Source organism: Amblyomma mixtum, chromosome 7 (genome assembly GCF_055824585.1).
Source record: "Amblyomma mixtum isolate Tamu chromosome 7, ASM5582458v1, whole genome shotgun sequence".
NCBI classification, from domain to species: Eukaryota; Metazoa; Arthropoda; class Arachnida; order Ixodida; family Ixodidae; genus Amblyomma; species Amblyomma mixtum.
Genome location: NC_143018.1, coordinates 8,479,199 through 8,504,558, shown reverse-complemented (window position 1 = coordinate 8,504,558; position 25,360 = coordinate 8,479,199). Strand labels below are relative to the sequence as shown.

General features: G+C 47.4%; 3 protein-coding genes and 1 long non-coding RNA gene across 4 annotated transcripts in view; 1 reads left to right on the top strand and 3 right to left on the bottom strand.

The window, feature by feature from the left end:
- Positions 1–1,971: 1,971 nt before the first annotated feature.
- Positions 1,972–17,930, bottom strand: LOC149334903 (tRNA selenocysteine 1-associated protein 1-like). The gene is made up of 10 exons (XM_089551556.1): positions 17,741–17,930; positions 17,368–17,465; positions 17,179–17,278; positions 14,175–14,230; positions 13,390–13,493; positions 11,292–11,439; positions 6,567–6,783; positions 5,202–5,331; positions 2,466–2,527; positions 1,972–2,083 (listed from the first exon to the last, which is right to left on the bottom strand). The coding sequence occupies exons 1-10, from the start codon at positions 17,768–17,770 to the stop codon at positions 2,006–2,008; spliced, it is 1,023 nt and encodes a 340-aa protein (XP_089407682.1). The 5' UTR covers positions 17,771–17,930; the 3' UTR covers positions 1,972–2,005.
- Positions 11,447–13,383, bottom strand: LOC149334904 (uncharacterized). The gene is made up of 3 exons (XR_016283978.1): positions 12,930–13,383; positions 12,789–12,829; positions 11,447–12,654 (listed from the first exon to the last, which is right to left on the bottom strand). It is a non-coding gene; the product is annotated as an uncharacterized LOC149334904 (long non-coding RNA).
- A 205-nt stretch (positions 17,931–18,135) lies between the features above and the next one.
- Positions 18,136–23,791, top strand: LOC149334902 (uncharacterized). Its single transcript, XM_089551555.1, has 3 exons — positions 18,136–18,263; positions 18,839–19,064; positions 19,126–23,791. Exons 1-3 carry the CDS (start codon positions 18,223–18,225, stop codon positions 23,371–23,373), a joined length of 4,515 nt encoding a protein of 1,504 aa, XP_089407681.1. The 5' UTR covers positions 18,136–18,222; the 3' UTR covers positions 23,374–23,791.
- The window catches only part of cno (adherens junction formation factor afadin), a 46,030-nt gene continuing 44,033 nt past the window's right edge, over positions 23,364–25,360 (bottom strand). Inside the window, exon 24 of the mRNA XM_089551554.1 lies at positions 23,364–24,907. Coding sequence (XP_089407680.1) covers positions 24,566–24,907 — 342 coding nt within the window. The 3' untranslated portion in view covers positions 23,364–24,565. The remainder of the gene's footprint in view (positions 24,908–25,360) is intronic.

Sequence of the window (25,360 nt, the reverse complement as noted above, 5' to 3'; positions counted from 1 at the left end):
ATCCCCCACCCCCACCTCCCCGACCCATCCCAGCGCCGCGGCTGCTCCTTTTGCGTGGCGGGATCAATGAATGAAGGCGATGCCTTGATTTACCTTTGGCAAAGGTAACCTTCTGATACCTGATTTAGGAAAACTTGTCCGGGTCATATCAAACATGTGGGGACATTGCCCCTCGTCTTCCCCTTTTAGTTGGCTTCCCCGCGATGCACCCTCCTCAGCTTGGTTAGTTACCTTAACTAACAAGGGAGGGCACCAGTGTCGCAGCGACATGAGCGCCACGGATGGCGTGGTTGCTGCGCCCGCCCGCGAGGGGAGGCCTCCTTCGGCTCCGGAGCTGGGACGCGCGCGAACGCTCACGCGCGACGCTCGGCCGGCTGGCGCAAAGCCTTGTGGGAAGGAACGCTCTCCCTCATCTCGTCCCGTCCGACCGCGGAATATCCCTTGCCCTAGTGTGGGCGAAGATTTGCTTGTAACTGTGCTGGTGAGTCGGACGTCCACGATTCCTCAACGTATTTTGTTGCTAGCTGCCGTTATTGTTGTTGCAATAAATGCCTTGTTTGTGTCAGCCAGTGTGTCGTTCCTTTGTTCCCTGGGAGCAAGGCCCGCCGTGGTCGGTGTGCGCGATCACGGGGTAGGGTCCGACGGCGTTGAAATGGGTCAGCCGCAATTAAGCGGGGAGAGCGTATTTATCTCCCGTTAAAACTCTTGGATTATAATACGCACAGCTGCCACTGCTGGGGGTTATGTCATCCTCCAGGCTTATATTACTCGTCGTCGCTCGATGAGGCGGCGGGGTCGTAGCCGTGTCTCCAGTCCATGGTCATTTCTATATCTGAATGACATAATGGTTACTGCCACTTTCTAGGCTGTAACTGCCGATCTGTTTCACGTTTCCATGCCGCCAACTCGGAGCTCCCAGGAGTGACAGCTGAACCGATGCCAGCAGTGCGACGGGAGCAGGCCGCCGCGAGACCTGTGACATCACGCACTCCTCCCGCCTGGGCGACGGCAACTGGCGCGCGCACAAAACCTATAACTCAATCCGCGCAAAAATATATGAAAAAAAATTGGCTGTGGCTTAGCTAAGGTTAAGCCCGGATATCTCGAAGCGAAAAGCTCTCGCTGCTTTTCAGCCAACTCCCAATCTACCACTTCTGGAACGGCGTTTCTGCGCCGTCCGACTGTTGCTTCTCCTCCTTCCATGGCGAGTGTCTGCGCCTGTTCTATGGGCAAGCGCGCCTTATATACCCCTTCTTTCAAATGCGCACGGCTGCGGCGAAAGGTCAAGCGGTGGCGAGGAGGAGCGGCTGCAGCAGCGGCCACCTGCGCGTGACGTCACTCGGTTTCGCGCATGCGCGGCTGTGGCAAATCTGTAGTGTGGCTCACGCGAAGCGCAGTGTTGATGAGCCCAGTGAAGCTTTTCGCTTCAAAAGACTGCAACTTTAGATAGTCGCACCTTCTGAATAAAATTTCGGCGATTTTACAGAAAGCAGCATCCCTTCAGGAAGGGCATTGTTACACTGTCTCAACAGCGCAGGGACTGTCCTCTGCCGATGTTGTGCAAGAAAGTAAAAATTACTGCCCAAAAATATTTTGTGATTGTATCTCACCGACATAAATGTTTTATAACCATTAGTCTTTGCCCTGCGTTTCGACCTTAGGGCCTCAGTGGGAGGGGGCACTTCGGTGAAACTAAGGCTCCCCCTAATGAAAAACCCTGCGCACGCCTATGGTTAAACCCCATGAAACCAAACCATCCATTACTAGACGCTTTTAACTACAGATGCTGCCTTTTATATGATGGCATCCTAAGACACACCCTGAATGCATTTCTAAACATTCTGCAAAGAATCCACCATGCTGATGTAGAATGAAGAGTGCCCAGCAGATGTAAAATTGCAGTGTTCCATAACCACTGTGATAATATGCAATCGCAGTGAAGTTATGCAGCCCCAAGAAAGGCACCTCAAGTGTGACGGCACAGCATATTTATTCCTCTCGCACATCATTTGACAGAAACTAGAGGAGGGTCCAGACCTTCTGTTGGGAGCCAGCGACTGCTGTCGAATGCAGAGTACAGGTCCTGCAAGAGCAGAAAAAAAAAGACATAGTTTAGTTGTGCACCGTTTCATAACGAAGGCAGACATGCAATTGTGGAGCTTTATATTTTAAGAAACAGGCCAAGTGCAATTAACTGTGCTCCCAGCACCCTGAACAAAAGTACACTCAGCTGCACAATGACTCAGTGCCTCCCAAAGGTGTTAGCTTTAAGAAAGCAGAGTTTCAAACTTTTTCACGAGCTAAAGACAATCGAAGAAAGACTGCACAAAATAGTGAAATAAATCCAACCACAAACTTTTTTTTCATCACTTCAAAGCACAGCCTAGGTGAATGAAACTGCTCCAACAAATGCACGCTATTAATGCAAGTAACTTCAGTCAACAGTCCGCGCTTTGGCTACCCACCTCAGATCGGGCCAGGAGTAACTTGTTGCTGGCCTCTACGTCGGGCATACCCATGTCATGGTCTGCGGAAAAAAAATAAATAAAAAAACGCGGTTACCACAGATGTGCAGCAGCACAGTAAACTTAGCATCAAGAACAGAAAGCATGCAGCATACAAGAAAACAAGTCAAGGTTTATTCTACACAAACAAAGCTGCAACATGCCCAGCAGTGAAAGCAAGCAATCAAAGTTGGTTTGGTTTGGTATAATGGGGCTTAACGATTCCCAAAGCGACTCGGGCTATAAGGAACGCCATAGAAAGGGCTCCAGAAATTTCGATTGCCTGGGGTTCTTTGGTGTGGCAAGTAATCAAAGTGATCACATCACTTTTTATGTGTTCTTCTGGAAGAAGGTCTCCTAAACATTTGACCATCCCCTCATAAACTGCAATGAAAACTGCAACGAAGATCTTAACAGCACTAAATTTTATAAGGTAATTTTTTAAAAATTCATTACAAAACGACAGCTGGCCAATACTATCTACAACTGCAGATGTGGGTCTTGAGATCCAAAATTTTATTTTTGTTACTAAAGGAGTACTAGCATGCAGACTTTTTACTTCTGTGGCAGGTGGTGCGATTTGTTTTTGGACATGCAAAAGCCCGTTCCAAAGGGACTACCCAACTTTTTGTTTCGTTTTGTCATCACTAGTTCGTGTCAGTTCTCTAGTTGTCATGTCACTGTTGTTTTCAATGTTTCTACCACGTGTATATACTAATATTTACTTCAGTGTGGCCATTGCCCAAGGAAGCTGGGCCAAATACAGGCTGGGGCAGCCATATGTCGATGGAGGCAAAATGCAAAACTAGCCTGTGTGCCGTGCGATTGTCAACGCACAAGCAGTCAAAATGAATCAGGAGCCCTCCACTACGGCGTCTGCCATAGCTCATCGGAGACGCATTCGTTCACATTTTCGCAACTCTCACTGTGATGGCAATGAGCGATGGTTCATGAATGATCCCAACTTGTAGGCACATAAGTAATGAATCGTGTTAGCCCGTTAGAGAGGTTGATATCGCATCGTCCTCATTCCAAAATCACATCATCGTCCTCATCACACAGCAGAGAAGCCAGGATTGTGATATGACAGTGGTATTATTGGATAAGCCGTGCACTTGTGCGATTTGAGGTATTGCTCCGTCAGCTTACACGTCTCTGCAGACTGGGAAGCACCAGCAGCTTGCTGCCTGCTAGCTCACTATCATCATCCCCTCAGAGCAGTTTGGTTTAAGGTTTTAAGGGGCTTAACGTCCTAAAGCGATTCAGGCTATGAGGGACGCCATAGTGGAGGGCTGCGGATAATTTCAACCACCTGGGGTTCCTTAACGTGCACCAACATCACACAGTACACGGGCAGCTAGCATTTAGAAAAAAGTCCACCAAATTTTCAAAAATAAAAAAAGAAAAGTTCAACCGCTACCCATAGTACATAAGTTTATTTGCAAGAGAACAGTAAAGCATCCGACAGGTTGTTTTGGTGACAGCTGCCCCCATGTAAGGGTGAAAAATCAAGATGTTACAGAAGAAATACTTTGCTTATCACTAAGTTGTCTTGAAACCAGTTTTGTGTCAGTGCGCAACAAAATATTAAAATGTTGGAGTGTAAAGGTACCGACCACAACCAAGGTCGGGTAGGGCAGGGAAAACAAACAGCTGGGCAATTTAATGCGCGTTTGGTGGCAAATGAAATGTGAACTGAACAATTAAAAAGTCAACAGCAAAAATAAGATTTTAGTTCAGGGGGACTACTAAATGCTTTCGCGGTTAAAGGGACAGTGAGGAGAGCTCTATTAATATTTTTTTATAGCAAAATCCGATAGTTTGGCATTTCATGGCTTTGTTGCCACTTGGCCGGCAGCGAAAGATGCATTTATTTCTAAGAAATTTGGCTTCGAAGTTGAAAAGTTTTTCCCGCCGCTCTGATTCAAACTTGGGATTCTCTTATGACGACACAGGACTAAGTGACGTGAAACATGATGCGCACATGACGTAACGCAGACTCCGTGATTTCTGACGGCCAGCAGTGCGGCCTAGCAGCAGCCGAAAAAAAGCTACTGCCGGCCGCACGTTGAAGGCATCTATCGGCTATTGCGACCGTCGCTACCATCGCTTCGTTTACGTATGTACCGGCGTTTTGCCAGCGTTACGGTGGATCCCGTTCTCGAAGTCCTCAACGAAGTTCTCGCAAATAGGCGCCTTTAGCATACCGTGTACCTTGTTACCGTTAGCGGAATACCGGGAGCCCGCCTACCGCCGATGAGCAGGCGCTTATTGATCCCGATGCTGGAGGCGCGCGCGTAGCTGCCGGATACGTGGCGCCATCTGGCGACGTCAAGGAGATTTGCGCATGCATTGGCTGCGCCTCAGTAATTCGTCGCTCCTCGTGTCCCAGTGTTACTAGAACCATTGGTACTAGCAACACTGTTTTGTCCTATGACGTCATCACGCTTGTACTTGCGAGTTTGGCCTGTGGCGGCGATACCTGTACTTTGGTTCTTGCTCTTTTCTACGTTACACGAGCGTTGTGGTCAGTATGAGTGGCGTTTTTGTAATCAGGAGCTGGTATTCTGCCGATACAAGCCAACTTCAATTTCTCCTCAGTGTCCCTTTAACTAGCCTTTCCAAGGTGAAATAACCTGAATGCAGTGCTAGCTTCACAGTGCAGACCAAAATGAAGTGGTGCATGCAGTAGCTCACCTTCAATCTCATTGTCCGACTCGGCATTCACAGCTGCTAGCTGTGGGACAGGTGGATTGGGACCTTGGGGCACGGCTGCCGCTGCTGCTGCTGCTGCTGCCGCATTGGTGGCATCCTCGTAGCCACTGGGCTGCACAGCAGAGATGCTACAGCTTTGCCAGAAGCTACACCATCAAGCCTTACACCTCGACCACTCCCAACTTGCGACACAATGCGTCCGTACAATCATGTCAGGCACGTAGTCACAAGACAATACCATAGGACCTGGATCACCCATTTCGGAGCTCTAGAATAAGGGGACCCTATGGTTTAGGGGGACAGAGGAACAGCGGGGCCAGTGCAAATGCCCACAACAATAACACCCCTCTGGTTACTGATGCGAAAGCATTAGATGGCGTACTGAAATAAAAACAAGGCGTCGGCCAAAAAGTGGCAGCGTTACAAAATGCATGAATGGTCGAAACTACGTGATGTCATCAAAGGCGGGAAAATATGGCTTGCTTTGGTTTGTGGGGTTTAACGTCCCAAAGCAACTAAGGCTATGAGAGACGCCGTAGCGGAGGGCTCCGGAAATTTTGACCACCTGGGGTTCTTTAACGTGCACTGACATCGCACAGTACACGGGCCTCTAGAATTTCTCCTCCAAAGAAATTCCACCGCTGCGGCCGGGATTGCACCCACGTCTTTTCAAGTCAGCAGCCAAGCACCATAACCACTGAGCCACCACGGCGGCCAAAGGCGAGAAAATATGAAATGTTAATTAGTATTACAGTCGAATCTCATTATAACGAAACAGCTCATAACGAAATAATGGATATAGCGGAGTAATGATGATTCCCCTTGGGAGCTCGGTCAGCACAGGCTATAACGAAGCTATGGCTATAACGAAGTAATCGCCGGGCCCCTTCGACTTCGTTATGGCGAAGTTCAACTGTAGTCGGTACTAGTGCTGACAACTGCACAAACTACAAGAGAATAGAATAGAACACAAAACAACTGAAATGCAGTTGGAGCAAAATTGAAATGCTTTTGCACCCCCTTTTCCCTTTCACGAGAGCTGATAGGGTTCCCCTATTGGATAACTCCCTAATGAGATAAGCAAAGTGATAATTTTGACAACCCTCATGACCCTTCGCTTCCACTTCAACTATCGCCGCATGATGTGGCAGCAAAAGAATTGCTCTACAGCACTATTCCACCTTGTCACACAAGGTACATTTTTCCATCCTCACACACTTTTGTTCTAGGCAGGTTCAGTTTTCAAGCTCGTAAATAACCACATGAATCTAAGATTACTGCACTGTCAGTCAGGATATTGGCAGCAAAGGATGCCGAGTTTTTGCCACTACGCTAGGTTCCACTTACAGCGACAGCCGAGGGATCAGGAGGTTGCGGATACTCCGGCTGCTGGCCATAGTAGCCCGGGTATCCCTGGTAGCCCTGGTATCCAGCGTAGTACTGCTGGTACTGCTGCCACGGGTTGTAGTAGTTCTGGTAATTGTAGCCATAGCTACCATAGTACTGCTGGTAAGTCTGCTGTCCCGGCGGTGTAGCCATGCTCACGGTGGTCGGAACGTTGGTCCTACAACCAGAGAAAAAAACAGGAAGTTACACACACAGTGTGAATACCACACCTGCACTTCTAACTGCGACTGAACACGATAAACACGCGATGAACACGAGGAAGTGAAATATGACCCGGGGTGCTGTTAGAAAAATGGTATGTCATGGTATACGGGGTTTACATCCCAGGAAGATGCAGTGGAAGAAGGTAGTAGTTAAAAAAATAAAAAGTGCTCCCTAGAATGATGTTTGCGGTCAGCTGTGGCTTCCTATTCAATGCAATGCTGACACATAACTAGAGATCGGATTTTAGGCAAATGCTTATTTTTTTCAACGCTTCGTAGGCGCACCATTTTTACATATGAGCACGAATTAGTTGTTGACAATATGTTTAATACTCTTTTTATAGTGCCTATAAATGCCTATTTCCGACGTCGGTGCCTAAAAATGCCCTATTTTACAGAAAAGGGGCCTGAAATACGCTGTGGTTTTGTTTTCAGATTCTGTTTGCGAATCCATTTCGGTTTTGATTAGAACACACGTGGCAACATTAGATGACCTCGTCAGTTGGCTGTGGTGAACACTGCACCTACGCCGGCTTTGTACACAATACCAACCAAGTCAGCCGAAAATATCGAAGCAACCTTTTTCCTATTTTCTGCCATTTTATTGTGGCAGCTTGTTGATGACTTTGGCTGTTAAAGTGGTAGTTGACCAGATGGCACCGCATTTCGGAAATTATAAGGAGTAAGTTATAGGTTCATCCAAATAATTCCCAGTTGGTTCCAATTGAAACCAACTGTAAAATGTTCCATAAACCTGCTGGAAACAGTTTAACTGATTAAAATTTCCACCTGGGTAACCTGCCTTATTTTCGTTCCTTGTGCCCCAGCTGCATGCCATCTTCATCAAATGGCATTTTGCGGTAATCTTGGTGGAGCAGGCCACACTAGACAGCTGGAAGTCGTGCGTGCATACGAAAACACATTCATGCACTCAGACCATAGAGCAAATGACTCAAACAAAAAAACGGCTTCTAATGTTCGCACCTTGCTTAAGGTCCCAAATAATTCCTGCTGTGTTTTTGTTTTTATTTTACGGCAGATATTGAGCGCTGAAGTTCGGAACTGTGTGCACTTTTGATAAAGTTTATAGTGCCTATTTTTCTCCGTTAGGTGCCTAAAATAAAATTTTAGCCGCCTATTTATGGCGCCTAAAACGTGTTTTTTAGTGCCTAAAAATCCAGCCTCTACACATAACCCAATGCTGCAGAGTTAGTGCTAGCCAAACTGCTAGCACCTCAATTACGAACAAATGGGCCTACCACAAGGGAATCAATGATAAAGTTTAATCAACTGGTAATGAAAATGTATTACCAGATTCAACAGGTATAAATATATAAACAAATGGCAAAAAAACTTGCATGTCATCGTTACTTTAGAGATAAAGGCCTTAAAACAACTGCTCTTCAATCACAAGAGGTGCATTTTTGTGTTTTGTAAAGAAACTAAATGATGCTATAAAGAGTCTGCCTATTATGAAAGCTATTTGTGTTAGCAAAATAAATAGGAAATTACTCAAACCACAAAAGACTGCTGCTAATGAAAAGTGGGAATAGCTTTCCTAATAGCTAAATCTGTGCAACACATGCAATAATGCCCCATGCACAGAAAAATTTGAATGCAAGAAAAGCAAGACGGCTCTTATCGAAACATGACACCAAAGCACAAATGTGGTGTCGAAATCATGAAGATGATCAAAACCCAAGCACTGCCTACCACCTTGCCTACACTCACTGCCTCCTGTGACCAGTGCTAGGGGTCAGCAGGAGCACGAAGCAGCGAGCTGATGCGAACCTCAACACGGTGGAGACCAAACCTCACGTTAGGTAATACTGGCCCGCTAACCCAGCCACTAAACATGTTGCCATGAGCACTAAACATACGCGTCGACATTGCTTCAAGGAGCATGTCAGCAAAGCAGGAGCAGGAGTTATGAGCTTGGACGCCCTCAGAGTATGGTGGGCCACTGTGCAAGCTGGCAAGTTTTTCCGTATTTCGCACAAATGGTCATTAGTACAATGTAAAGAGGAATCCACCAAGGTGCAATAAAAGAGTAATTACTTCAATTTTCTTCAACTAGTTTAAACTACTAATTTTCTTCAACTGCAAAGTTTCTGTGAAAGCTGTATAGTTTTGTTTTGTAGCTGTATGGCTATGCTTGGGTCGATGCTAATGAGTAGTTATTCCCTTATTACAAATGGTCACTGGATGCCACGTTCTTGGCAGGGGTTTAATCTTTTGAAGCAGCATTCACAGAGGGAGTTTGCCAAGTGCACCACATCACAGCGTCTCATTCTGCTCTCAGTATTAGGAGCTTACAACTGCTACGATGTAGTGTGTGACAAACTAACATAAAAGTAAGAATTTAATATTTCAAAAATGCAGACAGTAGCATGACATGCCATTCACAGAAATGCACAGAAAGACGTGGGACCCCCCTTTTTTGATTAAAAAAAAAAATTGTGGCCAAAATTGTTACATCATTCACTCACAGGTGGCACTGTACAGCGACTGACAAAACTGCAGCGCCACCTGCCTGTTGCAAACGCAAATATCCTGGCATTTCTTTTTTTTAATTATTAAAGGTGCAGTGAAGACGAATCTGAACTCGTCTTTTTGTTGCGGGAACTTGATCTACATGTTGCGAGCATTCTTAGAAACTTCGACTTATTGCCCTGTGTGGCCGATTTCCCTAATGAAATCGGAATAACGTCCGGCTCTCGCCTTCATTTTTTGAATTCTCCCCGTACGGTGGGCGGAGTCGACCAACACGTGGAGTGCCTTTCAGCCAGCTCCGTGGAGGCTTTGCCTTCGCTTTATTTTGTTTTTATAGGCTTCCGTGAATAAATAGTTTCATTTCATGATAAAAAAGCCGCAAAATAAGCCCGCAGAAATAAAAATATGCGCGGACTATTTGCTACTATGGACTACTGCGTATTACTCCGCTGATGGCAGAGCGGCAAGCCGCCACGGGACTGGGTGAAAGGCACTCCATACGTTGGTCGACTCCGCCCACTGTATAGGGAGAATTCAAAAAAAAAAAAGGCGGGAGCCGGACGTTAATTCGATTTAATTAGAGAAATCGGCCACACAGGGCAGTAAGTCGAAGCTTTTAAGAATGCTCGGAACGTGTAGACCGAGTTCACGCGGCAAAAAGACGAGTTCAGACTAGAGCTGTGCACGGGCTCGGGCCGGCCCAAAAGCCCGTACCCGGCCCGGCCCGCGGGCCGGGCTCGGGCCTTGCGGAAGTCTATTCACCCGGGCCCGGGCCGGGCTGGGGCCACGGTATATTTGTCTCGGACGGACCGGCCGGGCTTCGCGATCGCGATTGCTCCTGCGTGGCTCCAGCCGCCCTACTGTTGCAAGGTTCGAAACTAATCTCCACATGAGTGATCTCACGAGCCCAAAGGACACTGCACAAAGGAAGGTGAGGTGAAGAAAAAGGTTATCCTGACCATGGAGCACAAGATAGCAACGATGTTCTGCCCACAATTTCGGCACCTTAGGATGCTTTCCGCCGAGGAGCGCGATCAAGTGTACGGGCGCATACGAGAGCTCGTAGCGTCGACACCCCAGGAGTTGCCGGAAACTATGCAAGAACAACCTCCTGCGAAAAAGCCGGGCATAGATTTGTTCAGCGAGTGGAGCGACGAAATAAGCAATCGGAGTGCCGAAAGAGACGAGCTGAGCGAGTGCTTGGCCACAGAGTCGACCCCTTGCTCAGAGTTTGAGCTATCACAGTTTTGAAGAAGCAAGACAGCGACGTACCCCAAGCTTTCTCTTCTTGCCAAGAAAGTGTTAGCCATTCCGGTTACCAGTTCAAGCAGCGAGAGAAATTTCAGCGCTGCCGGGTTCATTATGCAGGAGCGCCGCATTTGCCTCAAGCCGTCATCAATGAACGATTTGTTGTTTTTACATAATAACTTGGAGTGATAACTCTCTATATGCGCCGTGTTTGCATATACTCACTAATTTTCATCTAGACCATGAGAGCCGAGCATTTTAAAAACATTGAAATAAACTGATTTTCCTTAAATTATCTCTGTTTCATCGTCACTTCAATTTCAGTTTTGCAGGTCGGGCCGGTTCCGGGCCGGGCCTTAACTCGGGCCGGGCCCGGGCGGGCTTAGGTTTCTTCAGTGTCGGGCCGGGCCGGGCCTCCGTCAGTTGTGTAGGGCTCGGGCCGGGCGCGGGCTGAAATTTGCGGCCCGTGCACAGCTCTAGTTCAGACTCCTCTTCACTGCACCTTTAAGAAAAACGTCTTCCTGTGCATTTCTCCAAAAACCACATCATGCACATGCCTTCCAAATAACTGAATTCTTTTCCCCGTTACTCCTGGATCGCACGGTATGCACTCAACTCTGCACTACTTCAGCCTCGGGGGAGAAAAGAGAGAGACACCGCAGTGGTGGTGTGCGAGTGGGGCAAGAGAAGTGACCACACACGGGTGGGCAGCGACAACTACCTTTTGGGGGTGGCACTGCTAACGCGCAGGGCTTTGCCGCCCAGCCCCTCGAAGCCGTTCATGATGTCTAGCGCCTGCTGGTGCTCCTCTGGGCTGCTGAAGCGCACAAAGCCATAGCCCCGACTCTGGCCACTGTCGTCCAGCACCACTGAAACAACACCCCCACAGACCGCTTGCACCCACTCGCACACAGGGGCCCCCCAGGGACCACCGGCAGAGGAGGAGGAGGATGGCAGCCCCACAGAGCGAGGACTCTGGCACCAAGTGCGCCCTTCACGCGAGCCGGAACAGTGCTGCACTCACGCGCAACTGTTGCACACTTCCGTCAGATGGAGCTACGTGTCACCATACTCCATGACGTTCTCGTTGTTACACGAACGATAAAAATTTTTCCTTAAATTCTCAGGCTCCGTGCTGGTTTCTCGCCCGCTCTCATCACCTCAATGTCAATGCAATACAATCTTCCAACCTTGCTTCTTCAACATCTAAATGCTAATGTAAAATTTTTGCTCTGCCTGTCAGTTCCCCGTGATTTGCAATGCATATGTAAAAAAAAAAACCTCTGAAAAGGTGCCTAACACAGCCAAGTGCTCAAATCCTGCAACAGCTTCTGCATAGTAAAGAAATAACCTTAACCAGATTGCCTTCTAGCCTGTCCCCTTTCCACCTAGCAAAATAACACCACCCGCTGCCAAGGAAACTCGCCCTCAAAACTGGAAAACATTTTGGATGCTATTGGCTGAAGGCATAAGGAAATGCAGCTCGAAGCCATTAAAAATGCTCATTTTGTAAACACCAGGGTGTCATCAAATAGCTTACCGTGATTTTTCCGCACCGTTTTTTTCAGCTACAAGCAAAGGGTATAGGCTATTCGTTGTCAACTCAAACTACATATCTAGTAGTGCAAAGAGGACTTGATAGGTAATGATGTTAAATTCACCTGAAGTTAACTCTGGCCTCAACACCACAAAAATCTCATAACGTTCAAACACAGCTTAATATTCAATCGCTGTCCCTGAGATTTCTACACCAAACTTACTTCGCATGAAAGTGTACTAAAGCTCTTCCTGGCCACGCTGTGCACTCTCGGTACATACCACTATTCAAAGAACTAGCGCTGTGAGGGCTCAAAACAACAGAAAAGGCTGCACAAAGGGCCAATGTCTCCAATGAACAACAGCTTCCCTCTGCAAAGCTGCCAGGCCATTCCTCCTTGCCAGTGAGGCCCCGTGGGGAGAAGAAAAATGCACACACACGCGAGGCCTTGCAGCCTGAAAAATTCCCACAGGAAGAAAAAAAAGCTGAAGGCAGGAAGGCATACATGTCTCGAGCGTCTTCAGTCATCATCCCGTCATCACGACACCTGAAGCCGCCAATCAATCAATATCAGTTAAGCACATGTCCAGGCAAAGCCTCAAAATGGGAAAAATGTCCAGCTCTTCCAGCAATCGAGCAAAAACTGTCACACGAAATGTGCGCAACAAGCAAGGTGCTTACTATCATCGACAGCTGTGGATTCCGGGGTTGCATCAAGCAAACTGCAAAAGACGTTTTGCCATGCACATTAAGAAAAACTACACTGCGTGCTGCTGAGTGCCCAGACCCCAGAGCAGTGTTCAAGTTTACGTCTACACTTACAGTGGTTTGTCAGTAACCTGACAAAGCCCATGCCCCCAATTCTGCAAACACAGAGAAGAGGTCACTGACGAAGACTAACTGGATAACACAAATGAATGTTTTGTTTGAAAACCATCCATGATGCAAACAACCTCCAGCTAAACATTTGACACATTTCAATCAGTATATGCTGAGCTGTTGAGAAATACCACAGCATTACGTGGAACAGCTTATACGAACATCAATGTTCAAGGCATGCATGAAGCACATAAGCGACACAAAAATCGCCAAATCCACTACCAAACTCTGCCGCATTCACAACTAAACACAGCAGCAGCTCACTTTAAATGTGCCTTTCCTCTGTACCACACTACTTTTGCCATGAAGCAGTCGCCACAAGTAAGCATCACTAAATGACAGTTAACAATTATGGAAAAAGCTCTATCGGAGCACCAAAGCACATCACAAATCAGTGACTCACCCTTGGCCGCTTTCACTGAAGGAAACCTCGAATGAAATGCTGTGTACAGGCTCAAATCGTCAACGTCAGGGGTCAGGTTGCCAACAAAGGCAGAGTGTTCAGTTCTGGAAACAATGGCGGCAAAAATGACATCCCTAAAATCAATACTTGGCATGGCAACAATAACTAATCTCAAGATCTCGGAAACAGCTTTCAGCACGCCTAAAAATAAAACTGAGTGTGCCTCCCAACATGCCGGCACTGCAACATCACAAAAAACTGCAAAGTGGACCTTATTGGAACTTTACGAGCTCAAGCTGCATCTCGTTAACTTAGACATGGCAAAGCCACTACCAAGTATCTTTCCTTAGCTAACACGTTCAGCTAACATGTTCACTGCGTCAAGGGTCACTGGTGGGTTACGTCAAGTATTCATCTGCACTGCCATGAGTACCGGCTCACACGAAGGCGTCAAAAAGATTTTATTTCAAGGTCCAAGAAGGAGGACCTCAAAATAAAATCTGTCCCATAGCTTCATCATGTGACCCAGTATTCGTGGCAGCACGGTGTGAATAAACGACCAAACCCACAATGCAGTGGACGTGTTAACAGCCCTCCATTCCCATTTGGAGACCAATGCTGAGCACACAGGCAGCTCAGACATGAGGCACTCACACATATGCTATATGCTCACATTTGCTCATGTCACTAGCAAAGGCTGTCACGAAAAAGAGAGGCAGTCATCTGACAAACAGGCAAAAAAAAAAATAAAAAAAAATCTGTGTGCCAAAGAAATGAACACTCACTGTTGCTGTGAAGCGTCCTTGCTGTGACAGGCGTGGTTCAGCTTGAACCTTTTGGTCTATTTTGAGGGAGAAGGGGAAAAAAAAAGATATCCAATGAACATGGAACACCACAGGCAATCTAAAGCCGCAGCGAAAACTTCCGATTTGTTTGAGCCTCGCCGCTCACCAACGCGCCGACTCAAAAACAGGTTTTTGCACCGCGGCGGCAGGATTCACTAGCGTTTTCGCTTGCGAGTGAAACAGGCTTAACAGTCCTGAGAGGGCTCCCTATAGCTGTGCTGACTCCTGTACTCCTTGAATTAATTTCCGATATATTATTTCACTTTTTCATTTTTTTTTTGCAACTGCCTGGGCCTTTTAACAAGTGCACGTTGCAAAACTATCCCCAGTTTTGCATTTGCCATGCAATGTTTATTTATTATTCTGCAAACTCTGGAAGTAATAGACCTCTCCAGGCCTACATCATGGACGATGTTTTGAGGGAGGGGCGAAGGGTCTGGCTTGGCGTGGTTGGCAAAACATTGCGTAGCTGGCCGTGTGGTGTAGTGGATTTGGTCTCATGCGGTGACAATTTACTGTTTTTCTCAATGCTGTCTTGTTATGAGGTGGAACGCGCTAATCGATTGAAGAAGACCAGCATCGTATATTTCATCCCCTTTCCGAACTGCGAAAAGCAGCGAAAAATGGGGTTTGGAGTCGTACAGATACCAAAGCGAGACATCAAGCCCTGACAGGATCTGCGAGGCGCATTTGATTGTAAGCAGATTATCAGGCTATACACATGCATCTATGCATTTTTGGGCCAACAAGCAAGCACTTAGTTTGCTTTATTTCCTCCCAAAAGAAACACACAGCAATCATGACCGAACCAAGCCTATTTTTTTTTCGGCACGCCCCCTTGTCCACATGCTCCCTTGATATCGCATTGTTTACGGACAGGGAGAGGTTTATTCACATGCTTTAAATGCGGTATGACAGTTGTGTACGCTAAGGTTATCGTCTGGATGTTGTGGGGACGCACTCGTCCCCTGTGGTTCACTTTCCCGCAATGCACCCTCAACTGTGGTTAGCTCCCCCGCAACGCACTCTCCTTAGTTGTGTTACTTTAACTAACAGGGGAGGGCGCTCGCGTCGCAGCAACACCAGCGCCACGGATGGCACATTCGCTGCTCGCGCGCGGGGGAGAGATGGTTCTCTTCTGCTCGGCACAGGGAAAGCGAACGGACATGTCACGCGTAGCTCCGCTCTTCGTTGGCTGGCGAGAACCCCCGTGGGGAGGAACGTTCACCCCGCATCTCATCCTGCCCGGCCTCGGAGTTTTCCTCCGCCCTACCGTGGGCGAACATTCGCTCGTAACCGTGCCGGTGAGTCGGACATCCTCGATTCCTCAGCGTATTTTGTTGCTAGCTGGCGTTACTGTTGTTATAGCAATAAATGCCTTGTTTGTGTCAGCCAGTGTGTCGTTCCTTTGTTCCTGCAGAGCAAGGCCCGCCGTGGTCGGCGTGTGCTCGGTAGTGCTCGCGCCCACGGGGTGGGGTCCGCGCGGTATTGAACTGTGTCAGCCGCAGTTAAGCAGGGAGAACGTATTCATCTCCCCGATTAAAACCCCCACAATGTACAGCTCTCAAAGCTGTTCCCGTTCTAAAAATTGAGGACATGCCCTGTTGCGCCTGTGACAGGGCGTGCCTCCAATATTTATAACAGCCAGTAACCCGCGATAGGCCTTCATTGCCACGGGTTTTCATACTGCTTCTGGATGGATGGATGATCCTTTTGTACACCCGGCAGCTTACGCCGCCTAGCCAATAACTTTCTCCTTGTTAAAAATTTTTTTCTTTTCCTTCTATTTCGCCTTTAAAATGTCTAGTTCGGCTATCTTTTCCTCTCCAAATTCACCCCTCCCTTGACTTCCTCCACCAACCTTCTGACCTCCCTTTCGTCAATGTCAAGCTTTTCTCATCCACTCGCCCGACCTCCCCAGCAAGTACCAGCGCTCTCTCTACATCTGTTGCTGTTCTCTCGGGGAAGGAGGGCCGAAGTTCTGCGCACCTCAAAACCAAGTGTTCTGTGGTCCCCGTTTCCATTCTACAGGCAGCGCACAGAATATCCACTTCTTCATATCTGGACCTGTACGTTTCCGTTCTCAAAGCTCCTGTTCTAGCTTCAAAAAGCAATGATCTGCCCCACAAGTTATCAAATAACCGCTCTTTCTTAATGCCCTGTTTTCGTGTCCTGTATATACCTAGCGCTTATTTTTCCTGCATTCTTTCTTTCCACATCTTTCTGTCTCCTTTACCTCTGCTTTCATACTAGTATTTTGCTGAGCCCCATACATCACCTGTACGTACTTCGCTTTTAGCTTTCGGGTTATCTTTGTCCAACTTTATGTTAATACTAATGTACAGATACTTGTACACCATTTTTGCCCATCTTGTTTCCTCCATTTTGGTTAACCTCTGATCATATTTAAGTTCACTGATTGACTCTCCAAACCTCGAACAATGCCCAGCCTATATCTCCCTGGACTCCCTCATTCGGAGTGTTCCCATGTGCTCCCAAGGCTAGCCTTCCTACAATTCGTTGTCTGATTTCTAGACTTGACTGTATTTCCGATTTCATGCACAGGACTGCACTACCGAATGTGAGGCCTTTTACCATGATTCCCTTCTCTAACCACCTCTCTAATGCCTCTAACCACTTCATACCTATCATAGTTCCATTGTGCTCTATGCTTCATAATGTTTGAATTCCTTTTCTCTTTATCCTTCAGAATCCTTTCGTGCTCTTCCAGATATTTTTTCCCTTCACTTAGCCATACACCTATAAGTCTTCACGTGGTCAGTCATGGTGTCTTGTATTTCTCGTGGGTCTCCGCTCTCATCATTAATACCATTATCCCAGGATTCTTTCTACTGAAACGAAGTCCTAACTTGTCGCCCTCCTCACTGCTGACCTTAACTAGCTTCTACCTGTACAACGACCACGCTCGTGCTGTGGCACTCACAGGGCTGGAGCCGGGTATCGGCTTGCCGTCGCACTTGAGCAGTATCCTCTGCGCTGTGGCTTCGTTAATGAAATCCAGGAAGCCGTAACCCAAGGGGAGTCTGCAAACGTAAACCACACACAAAAAAAGAAGACATGGACCCAAGCGTGAGCAAGTGGACCGGATCCCAGCACACGGAACGCCACTTACCCGGTCAACTTATTCGTGATGATTTTCGTGGACAAGCATGTTTCCCCCATCATGGCGAAGGCTTGCTTCAAGAATGCCTCATCCATGTAAGGCTCAATCTGGCGAGAACATGACGCGATTCCGAGACCTTGCCTTCGCTAACAAACCGCGCTAATTCCGCTATTATAGCACGTATATTTCGCGCGGCATCTTCATTCGAACCTCCACAAAAGCACTATGCTAAACATACAAAATATCGAATGCGTACAGGACAGCGAGTCAAGAAACAAGCCTTACAAAGTTGCATCTTTCGAGACGTGACCGACTTTCACACGTTAAGCCTAGTTACACGGCTGTTTCGCGTACACTTCGAAGAAGAAATGTGTCCACTTACATCGCCCATCCACAGCGTTCCTTTAGACATACTGATCTCCTGTTGATGATTCTGCAGTCACTAATAGCAAGCAATTATGTTCAGCAGCCAACACTTTCTTTAAAAACAACGAGCATGGAAAAGCTACACACAGCAAACGACGCGCACTTTCAATATCTTTCAAGCAAAAGCAAAAAAAAAATTCTAAACAAACAACAACATTAACACAATGTTGTTGGCTTGCTGTCTTGCTACGGGCTGGTTTGGCTGGCACATAGATCGTTATCTTTAAGCACTTTAAAGCCGAAGTATATTTAATAAAATTTACATTAATTTAGTTTTTATTTATTCTAAGAAAGAGGCACGCTTGAGCATTTACGATATTATGCTTGCTTTCATGACTTGCAAGAGAATGTTCAAGGTCCATGGTGTCTGGGTAGACTTGCTGCCAACGAGCGCGCATACTGTGCGTGCTGCACAGCTGCTCACTACACCAACCGTGTATGCCCAGACCTAAAAAGAAACGTAGGCCCAAGCACTCTTGGTCGGGTACTTTATGTCTTATCCTGTAAAGCTTAGGCTGCTTAGGCCATGCCGCGGTTGTTCATGTTGGCCGTCGGCAGTACGTTTTAAAAAGAAAACGAATTTGGGGGATCTGTCTGAGTACCATTATGAGTTTTCCTCATCTGAAAGATCGCCGGTCAGTTCGAGACGCGCTCCGGCGATTGGTTCCTCTTCCCTCAATGGAAGCCAAAATCCTGGGGCCTTGGCCCTAACCTCGTACAAGAAAGCCATCAAGGCGCTCTTCGAACACCTAATGGACACAGTCTTGAACTGTTCTCGCAGAAAAATGATCCCCACGCGGACACGTTTCCTATTGGCTCTTGTCTTCCATTCCTCCTAACTTCCTTTCGCTCCTCCCTTCACCCCTTTCCCATGTGTTGGGTAGCAAACTGGGCATTGCACAGTTAATCCACCTTCCTTTACATTGTTCTGGCTCTCGAGACGAATCACAAGCCATAGACTCTATGGATTTTCTAGGAATTTAGAAGTCTAGATCTAGTGAGTTACAGTCTGTTCCAATTGCCAAGGCTGAATACACATCCTGATTATTTACAGCCTTTCAGCGAGACCCAAGAAAGCTGGAAGTGAACAAAGCGAAACACCTGGCTGTGTCAGCTGGGCAGTGCAAGGCATCCTCAGCTTCTTGTGTCAGGCTGCCCGCTTTGTGATGACAACATGCAGTACGATTGCTGTCAGGCTCACCAAGTTCTGCAGAACATCCGATGCAACGCCTTCTTTTGCTCAACCACCATGCAGCCCACAAGACAGTCTTCCAGCAAAGGTCAGAGTTTATACAAACTAGAAAGCGTACTTGTACAGCCATTTTCTTTTCTTTAATGCAGGAACGTGGAGTGCTGGGCACATTACTTGCCATCCCAGTGAATCTGTATGCACGTGCCAAGAGCTTGCTGGGAGCCTCGCGCTCTGATGACAGTGGAGATGCTGGCCGCCCGCTGTTGGATTATTCTGAAGAGACTCTTTCATTTGGTACAAGCAGTCCAGCATCTGACGATGCCTTGCTTTTAGAACAACTAGAATCTTTTGACAAACAACCTGTTATCAAAGATCAAATGACTGTTCAGGCACATGATAAGACAGTTATGAGAAACAAAACAGAGTCCGCTGTTGAAGACTCTATCACACCTCAAAGCTCAATCTCGCTGTCAAAGCCCAAACCCACCAGGCTGCATAATAAAGGGAAATCAGACAAAAAAGCTGCCCCCACTCAAAAGGGATCAGTCTCTACTGCGAGCACCAGTGAGAAACTGATGCACTCAGGTGTGAACAGAACCAAGCACAAATTTCAAGCACATCGTGACGATACGACAGGCACTAAGCAACAAGACACTACTACTGGACGTCCAGTTAGAACATCACCCAGAACATTAGCCAGGACATCAGCTGGGCTTCCAGCTGTGAAAGAAACTGGCGATAACATGGGCACAGAGCAGCTTTCAAACGTGCAAAACCACAAGAATGAACAAGAAATAAGCAGAAAGAGTCAGCAACAGAAAGTTCCAAGACAAGCGAAAGAAGAGTCCAATAGAAAGGAGCCTATACATGTTCAAAAAAGCACAGGGTCACAAAATGGCCCATCATTGAAGAAAGCTCTGCCTAAAGTCCCTGCACCAAACATTATGGACAAGAAGCTTTCCACTGATACTAACTCCACTTCAAGACCAAAGAACATTCCCTCACATGCAGTAGCAGACAAACAAGGAGTGGATTACAAGGCTTCTTTGAAGAAAGGCTCCGCAGTGGATATTTCTACGGACAAGAAAGGGAATAATGCCATTTTGAAGCTGCCAATGCAACAACCAGCTTCACAAGGAGACCAAAAAGACCCATTAAAGGGCAAAGAATTGAAAATGCCTTCAAAGAGAGCGGCAGTGAGGCAAGATTCCTCAGGCGATAGAGACAAGCACAGAAAGGGTGCCGTAGAAAAGCACGCATGCCAGCCTGCTTCACAAGATAAGGAACCAGCAAAAGAAAAGGAATCAAGAGCTGCTTTCAAGAAAGACACTGTAGTGGCACAGAAACCCACCACTGAAAAAGACGAGCAAGGAGAAGGTACTATGAGGAAGCTGCAAGCACGCAGGCCAGGTTCACAAAGTCAGAAAGAAGCAGCAAGGCACAAGAAAATGAAAGGTCCTTCCAACGAGAAAAATACAGCGGTACAGAGTTCAGTGGGCAACAGAGGCAAGCACGGCAGGGGTCCTGCTGAAAAGCTGCCCACACAGCAACCAGCTGCACAAGACCATAAGGAACCAGCAAAGCACAAGAAACTGAAAGCTCCTTCAGAGGAGAAAAATACAGCGGTACAGAGTTCAATGGGCGACAGAGACAAGCACGGAAGAGGTCCTGCTGAAAAGCTGTCCACACAGGAACCAGCTGCACAAGATCATAAGAAACCAGCAAAGCACAAGAAACGGAAAGCTCCTTCAGAGGAGAAAAATACAGCGGTACAGAGTTCAATGGGCGACAGAGACAAGCACGGAAGAGGTCCTGCTGAAAAGCTGTCCACACAGGAACCAGCTGCACAAGATCATAAGAAACCAGCAAAGCACAAGAAACGGAAAGCTCCTTCAGAGGAGAAAAATACAGCGGTACAGAGTTCAATGGGCGCCAGAGACAAGCACGGAAGAGGTCCTGCTGAAAAGCTGCCCACACAGCAACCAGCTGCACAAGACCATAAGGAACCAGCAAAGCACAAGAAACGGAAAGCTCCTTCAGAGGCGAAAAATACAGCGGTACAGAGTTCAATGGGCGCCAGAGACAAGCACGGAAGAGGTCCTGCTGAAAAGCTGCCCACACAGCAACCAGCTGCACAAGACCATAAGGAACCAGCAAAGCACAAGAAACGGAAAGCTCCTTCAGAGGAGAAAAATACAGCAGTACAGAGTTCAATGGGCGACAGAGACAAGCACGGAAGAGGTCCTGCTGAAAAGCTGTCCACACAGGAACCAGCTGCACAAGATCATAAGGAACCAGGAAAGCACAAAAAACGGAAAGCTCCTTCAGAGGAGAAAAATACAGCGGTACAGAGTTCAATGGGCGCCAGAGACAAGCACGGAAGAGGTCCTGCTGAAAAGCTGCCCACACAGCAACCAGCTGCACAAGACCATAAGGAACCAGCAAAGCACAAGAAACGGAAAGCTCCCTCTGGAAAGGACGCTAGAGTGGCACACAAATCCACCGACAATAGGAACAACCGCAAGGGCGGCCCTACCAAAAAGATGCAAACACATGAGCCAAGGCAGCAAGACTGGAAAGAGGCAGCAGAAAACAAAAACGCAGAAGCTAGGGATGCTTTAGATGAATGCAGTTCTACAGAGGATGCTGAAAAGCAAGGGGGTGGCACAAAAATGTCCCAAAAACTTAAGTCGACTTTACAAGATAAAGATGAGTCGATAGATGATGGGGATTCGAAAACTCCTTCAAATAATGAGGCTATAACAGCAAAGAGTTTGATTGGCGACAGAGACAAGCAAGTAGGAAGTGCAGTGAAAAGGTTGCAGACACAGCATTTACTTCCACGGGCCCAAGAAGAACCGGCAAGAGACAAGGAATCGAAAGCTCCTTACGAGATGGAAGATACATCAGCTGACTGTCTAACAAGTGATAAGAAACATGATAGAGGTTCTGTGAAAGAGTTGAGGATTCGTCAACCAGCGTCACGTGCGAAAAGCAAAGGAACAGGTGTTACTAAAACTACAGCGAACTCTGATTCCAAGGCAAGCCAAAAAACTGAAAAACAGAATCTGAAGCCAGAGCCACATAGAGCAAAGCTGCGAAACTCGCAGGACCCGCCAACAATTCAGTGGCCTCAAATCATCTCTGCCCGGATTGATGGCTTTGGACCAGCTGTAACGATTACAGCTGAAAGAGCTCAGGGTCGTACACAGCCCAAAGCACCACCGAAAAAAAAAACCCTCTTGGACACAGTGCACAAAATCATGGAGGCATGCGCCAAAATGACCCACCTGCTCGAAGCAAACAGCACCGACACCAGTTCCACTTTTTCCCAGACAGAGGACTTGCATTTGAACAAAGTCTCTGAGAAAGCGAAGGCACTGAACAGTAATGTGAGCAACGCTTTTGAAAAAGACAGCAGTAACAGCCCACAACCTAAAGAACTGCCCTCAGTGGTTGGAACAAGGCTCAGTGACAAAAATATAGGGCCTAAAAATATGTGCATGCTTGTCCCTCAGCTCCCTGGCAGTACATTTTCGTGGTCTACTGGTGCCAGTGGCACACCTCCTAGGAAAATTAACTTGCGTAAGCCACCGCCGACAGTCCAGGAGCAGGCCACTCAGACTGACGATAGAACAGCGCAGTCCACATCTGTGTCTACCGACTGTTCTGGTCTCTCAGCTTCACACACAGACCACCTAAAGAAACCACAGCAAAGGGATACTGCAAACAATAACATGGAAAGAACTCTCCAAATAGATCTGCCAAAGGGCAATGTAACTTCACTCGTCCAGCTTCTTGAGGAGAAAGCTCAGCAAAAAGGCAACAATAAACCTGTGTTTCCCAAATCATTTTTCAACCCACAAGGCCTAAGGAAGGACGACCGAGAAGAACAGGACAGCACCAAGGTCGACTACAATGAGGAACCTTTGCCATTCCAGCACACAGGAACATCTACACCTGCAGAGTCTCCAAACGAGATATCTCAAACGAATTCCCCGAATAGGAGTACACACAAAGTTCTCCGGTTAGGCTCATCAAAAGACACAAGGTCACTATACACGCCAGTCGCGTGTCCCAAAAATCCTACGCAGACAGACCTTGCAGAGAGCCCTGAGGAACCCCTCCAAGTAGACGTACCGAGAAGCGTGAGCTCACTGGTGCAGCTGCTGGAAGAAAACACCCGGCAGCAACGTGAAAACAAACCAACCTCTCCCAAGTTATCTTCTGAACCAGTAAGCGCGCCACATCCAGGAACAGCAGGACACTGCAGCACCGACACCAGTGATAACAGACAGCCCCCGACTGTCGAGGACGATCGATGGCCATGCCAGCGGGTCAGAACGGCCAGGCAGCCGGCAAGCCCAAGACGTCAAAAGTCATGTGCTTTCAGGTAGCTCTTTTATTTTGCAGCTTCACAATAATAAAACAGGCACTCTGGTAACATAGTAGTGTGTGATACAAGGCAAGAACTATTCTTGTGCTTGGCATTTTGCACTCCAACAGACCAAGACTCTCTAACTCCAAGTCCCATGCCTTGGGAAGAGTTTCCACTCTTGGTGTGTATGTGTGCGTGTGTGTGTCTGTTAGCTGCTCTTAGTTAGCTGCGCTATGATAAAAAGGAGGCACTCTGGTGAAAGGACAACTGACGCGACATGCGTTGGAGCACCACAAAAAGTGAGTAAAAAGACATGGTGGCCTAACGGCCATTGTGACTTGCTTACAGTTATGAACTGAAAAAGCTGCTCTCGGCAAGGAAAGCTCACTTAGAATTTGGAATGAGTAAACCCGCATGTAAAACAAGAAAAAAAAAAACTCTTTACAACTGAGTTCCCATGATGGTCTTCAACATTTGCTTTTAAAAGTGAACAGACGACAACCATCATGTGCTTTCGCTTGAGTAAATCAACCTTCCACGAGAAGAGATTAAAAACAGCCTCCACATCATCTTGACTAAAGGCACCCTCGTGACTAATGACATGCAATGCTGCCTTGCTGGCAAGCCTTGAGCTAAATGGTAATGACAACTATTCTTAACATGCTAGTGGGTGAGAGTTGTAAAAGATTCGTCACCAAGGGTGAACAACACGCTACAAAACAAGTCCATTAAGAACGACGCAACAGCAGTCATATGTCATCTCATCATAAAGCTAAGAGTTCACAGTCAGCGAAAACAATACAATGGGCTGCCACAGGCTCTCTCCTTCAAACACACTAACTTGAGTTAATCAGGAGGACGAAATTGCAACAGAATGCTTGCACCAAGCTGTAAAATTCATCGAAGTCCATGAGAGAACACAGAGGCAGCTAAGTGTGCTATGCTTCAAAATATAAAACTCACTTCGGTCCATCAGTACAGCATATAACAGTGGTTCAGAAGGCCACAAATGTGATAACACGTCTGCTCCAAGCTGCAAAACTTGCACACAAGTCTGTGAGAACATAGCGGCAGCCGAGCACTTGACGGTTTGAAATACAGACTTCACAGTGGCCCATCAGTGTGCCACGACATCTGTCCTTTGCACTGCATTATAGCGGCGTTTGATTAAAGAACTTCTTGATCATTCCTGGTGTGCTTCACAGCGCAGCTCAGCGGTTTGGGGTGGGCACTCCGTTGAGAGTGGTCTCAATCTCACGCTGCGCCCGTGAGATCTTCATCTTGTCCCGCGGAGTCTGCTCCTCGCCTGTCTCGCGAGCAAACATGCGCATCTTCTCGCGGAAGGTGAGTTTCTCGGGTCCAGGCGGCCGACTCGGCTGCTGCAGGGCTCGCTGGCGTTCGATTCGCTGTCGGGGGTCGCGGTACACTTCCTGGGCACCGATGACGCCTGGCGTGGAGGCGACCAGGTAACCGCCCGGTGGCGCATTCAGCACGGCATCAATGTCCTGCAGGGTGTAGCCTGAATCTTCTTCCTCTTCATCCTGGGGGCACAGCTGCGAGAACAGAAGTTCACCCACTGAAAACTGCTTGCAATGCTCTTCTTCCTGGCAGCGAACTACACCAAACATGAATCCATTATAGGAGGCATTATAGCCTCCCTTGCACACTTCTGCACCTGCGAAATTTTCCTGTAACTGCAAAGTCTTGCACTGTCACCACTGGTAATGCTAGTGACACAAGGCTAACAACATGCATTGCTGCTGAACACATGCCTTTTACTTTATGTTGACTTACTGCTGCTGCAGAAATGTAGCAGAAAAAAAGAAAGCTATACTTCATCTTTGCAAGTGCTTTGCAGCATTGAGAAAGGCACAGCTCTCTCATCCAATTAGGGCCAAGGATGACAACAAATGGTCCCTCAAATATGGTAACCTTATTGCTGGCACAGAAAATAACAGAAAAAGGAAAACAGCAGTAGTGGCAAAGAAGTTCTATCAGATGAACGT